General features: G+C 38.6%; 1 protein-coding gene and 2 non-coding genes across 3 annotated transcripts; 1 reads left to right on the top strand and 2 right to left on the bottom strand.

Moving 5' to 3' along the window:
- Positions 1 to 512: 512 nt before the first annotated feature.
- LOC6049054 lies at positions 513 to 1,182 on the bottom strand. Its single transcript, XM_001865841.2, has 2 exons — positions 1,127 to 1,182; positions 513 to 1,071 (listed from the first exon to the last, which is right to left on the bottom strand). Exons 1-2 carry the CDS (start codon positions 1,130 to 1,132, stop codon positions 535 to 537), a joined length of 543 nt encoding a protein of 180 aa, XP_001865876.2. The 5' UTR covers positions 1,133 to 1,182; the 3' UTR covers positions 513 to 534.
- Positions 1,183 to 1,774: 592 nt separating this feature from the next.
- Positions 1,775 to 1,846, top strand: Trnad-guc. Its single transcript has one exon. It is a non-coding gene; the product is annotated as a tRNA-Asp (tRNA).
- Positions 1,847 to 1,943: 97 nt separating this feature from the next.
- Positions 1,944 to 2,016, bottom strand: Trnar-ucg. The gene has a single exon. It is a non-coding gene; the product is annotated as a tRNA-Arg (tRNA).
- Positions 2,017 to 3,444: the final 1,428 nt, after the last annotated feature.

Below are 3,444 nucleotides of genomic sequence, written 5' to 3'. Positions count from 1 at the left end.
AAAACAAAAACAAAAACAAAAACAAAAACAAAAACAAAAACAAAAACAAAAACAAAAACAAAAACAAAAACAAAAACAAAAACAAAAACAAATTTATAGAAAAATTTTACTCTTCGATACTAGTGCTAAAAAATTAAGTTTTTCAGCACTCGTATTGCAAGGTTTTAATTTCCATTCTTTTATTTTTGGTAGAGAATAGGGACGTGGCGTTACATCGTGCTGCCATCTGGTTTTTTTAAGTGCAAGAGTGGAAAAGTGCTGAGTCATCGTCTAAAAATAGACGGCGTCCAGCAAAATGAAGTCGATAAAGTAGTCAGTTTCGATGGAGAAAAAGTGGAAAACGTGGTCTAAAAATAGCGACGCCATCCCCCTATTACATGAAAAGTAAGTTGTTTCACGATGGAATTGCAAAATGGTATTTGAAAAACGGCAATTTCAGAACACTAAGTCTAACTGTTAATTAAAACCAAAAACAAAACCAAGAAGTCATTTTACAATTATTTATTCCATCATCAACTTGAACCTCCCTCCTCTTCAAAACAGTCCCCAGTGCTTCTTCTGGTGATGCTCCTTGATGTGCACCGTCACCGGGACATGCTTCTCCACGAACACCGGCTTCTGGACATACACTGGAACGGGCTTCTCAACGTGAACTGCGTACGGCTTGGGCACTTCGACGTACTCCTTGTGGACAACCGGGACCTTCACCTCGACCGGGTACGGCACGGGACGATCCACGTGGACGGCGACCTTCTTCTCGACGTACACCGGGACGTTCTTCTCCACCACCACCGGAACCTTCTTGACGACCTCGACCGGGTATGGGACCTTCACCGGAACGGCCACGTGCTTCTCGACCTCCACCGGGTACGGCACGGCCACGTTCTTGGTGATGATCTCCTTGTGGTGATAATCGACGATCTGCTCGTGATGGTCGTTGAATCCGTTGAATCTGTCAAATCCGTGATGGTGATCGTCCAGCTCCCACAGACCTCGTTTGTCCTTCTTGGAGGAGTCGTCGACTGCCGCACAGGAAGCGATGGCCAGGGCCATGGACAACACAATGAACGCCTGGGGAAAATCACAAATAACTATTATGAACAAATATCAAGTAACTCTCGCTTACCTTCATGTTGAAAAGCCGTTGAAAGACGTTTTGAGCTGCGCTCCAGTGATTTTCGGACCGAGCTGAGCCGATTAGATGACCACAAGCCAATGATGACGATCTGGGCGGACGGAGCTGATTTTATACGATTTCGGATTTTTGGACTTGGTCAAAGCATCTTAATTGGTTGCACTTACTTTTCCAGTGCGTTTTTCGATTTTGTAATCAGCCATGATTGCAGCAAATGTTTGTACTTTGTTTTGTTTTTCAATGTCACTTTTCTCCATTGCAATTAGTTGACACAGTTTGAGGAAGAATTTTATTTTATTTTATTTTATTTTATTTATTTAGAGTTTCAAAAGACGGTTTGAACCTGCGTGTTTGCTAATGAATCCTTAACCTTATAAATTATATTATTCAATAAAACTTAAAAACGCAAATTAGTACAAAACATCAAATTTCCTCAGAAAGACTAGCTAAGACAAATCCAACAAACAAAGCTGGTAGAACTTGGAACTTGATAAGTAAAGTATTTTTTGTTAAACTGGACTTATTTTTTAGTCTGAACTTTTTTTAGTCTGGATTTGCCAAATTCCAGCGAAACATTTAAATGCTCCATAAAAAATGAATTGGTACTAATGCAATTGTTGAACACTTTTATTCAACAATTCCTCGATAGTATAGTGGTCAGTATCCCCGCCTGTCACGCGGGAGACCGGGGTTCGATTCCCCGTCGGGGAGGAAAGTTTTTTTATAGCAATAATTTTAAAGTAGACACGCATGATAAAGTCAAGTAGATTCGAAAACCTCTTTAAATAGCAATAAAAATCAATTCAGTCGACCGTGACAGGACTCGAACCTGCAATCTTCGGATCCGAAGTCCGACGCCTTCTCCATTAGGCCACACGGCCACTTGCGAAGATATTTGAAATTGAATCACCGCGGACAGTATTATTTTGTCATTGCATTGCTTCGCTGGAATTCCATATTTCTTTAAATAAAAAATATAGTTTAAAGTGAAATGACCTTGATAGTCTTAAAAAATTAATTAAAGTGATTTTTTCAGTAAAAAGTTGACTTACGTCTTCAGGAGCACTTGGCTTGAAGCATTTATAAAAGAAACAAAATAATACCCTCTGCCCATTTTTTACACCCGAAAACGCCCCAGGGCACCTGAGGTCAGTAACATTGTAAACATTCCCCTACTCAATTGCCTGGTTGGGCGGTACAAATTGCATTATTTTGGCGGTACTTTTCCCTTGCTTTGGGGTAGCCTTGCCCAGGCGGTTTGGATAGTTGATGCTGTACAAAACACAAGTAAACAAGACCCTTTTCGATCCCTTTTCCCCATGAAAATTATCAAGATTTTTTCCTTTCTTTCCATCAAGCCGTTTCCACGTGAATGGATTTCTCTTTTTTTCGATAGCGGAGGAGGAATGTTCCTACCCACGAGAAAAGAAATGAAGTTTTTCGCCGCAATCGAGACTGAAGCTGAAAACCGGAAATCAACCAGGAATTTTCTGACCCAAATAATACTTCGAAGGGGAAGAAGGGAGTGTGAAAATGATTTGCCCTTCGAGAAAAGGGGCGGCAGCTTTTTTATTACTGAATCCTGACCAAATTATTGTCCAAACTGCGGGCAAGGACCAACAATTCACCGCACACACGTTCCACGAGGTAAGTTTTGTAGTTTCCTGAATGATTTGATGCTATGAAAGGTACTGTGAAATAATGAGATCTTGGAAATATTTGATTTTATTAATTTATCATGCTAATTCTTCAAGCCGAATGAGTACAGAAATAAACAGTGCGAGGAAAAAGCTACCGCACATCTGGCGCGCCGATGAATTAATTTTTTTTTTGCTCTTCAAATATGAATTTTCCTACAATTCTGGCAGCATTCCTTGAGCTGTTTCTTGAGAATGGTTTCCTGTTTGATTTGTTGTCTTGGACAAAGTAGTAGATGCCCCTTGGTGCTACCAAAACAAAAAAAGTAGTAAATATTTTAAAAAGAATTCTGTGGGTAATACGTAGTTCAACTACGGTAGTTGCCATTTTAATTAAATTTTAAAAAAATGCAAAAACTACAAAAGTGCTCTAAATATCAATAAACCCGAGCAGACGGAAATTACTTAGTAATAACATTTTTTGTTATTTAAAAATACTAGGACAATAACATTTTATGTTATTTATAACAAGATTTGTTATTCGTCGTTATGATATTTTTGTTATTGGATTGTTATTGTAATAACAGACTAATAACATTTTAAGTTATTCTTCGAACAAATCTTTTTATTATTTTTTGTTATTTTAACTACTAATCGGATCATTCCAATAAC

The sequence above is a fragment of the Culex quinquefasciatus genome, chromosome 2 (genome assembly GCF_015732765.1).
Source record: "Culex quinquefasciatus strain JHB chromosome 2, VPISU_Cqui_1.0_pri_paternal, whole genome shotgun sequence".
Lineage (NCBI taxonomy): Eukaryota > Metazoa > Arthropoda > Insecta > Diptera > Culicidae > Culex > Culex quinquefasciatus.
The sequence above is the reverse complement of the archived record's forward strand: the minus strand, read 5'-3'. Positions and strand labels throughout refer to the sequence as shown.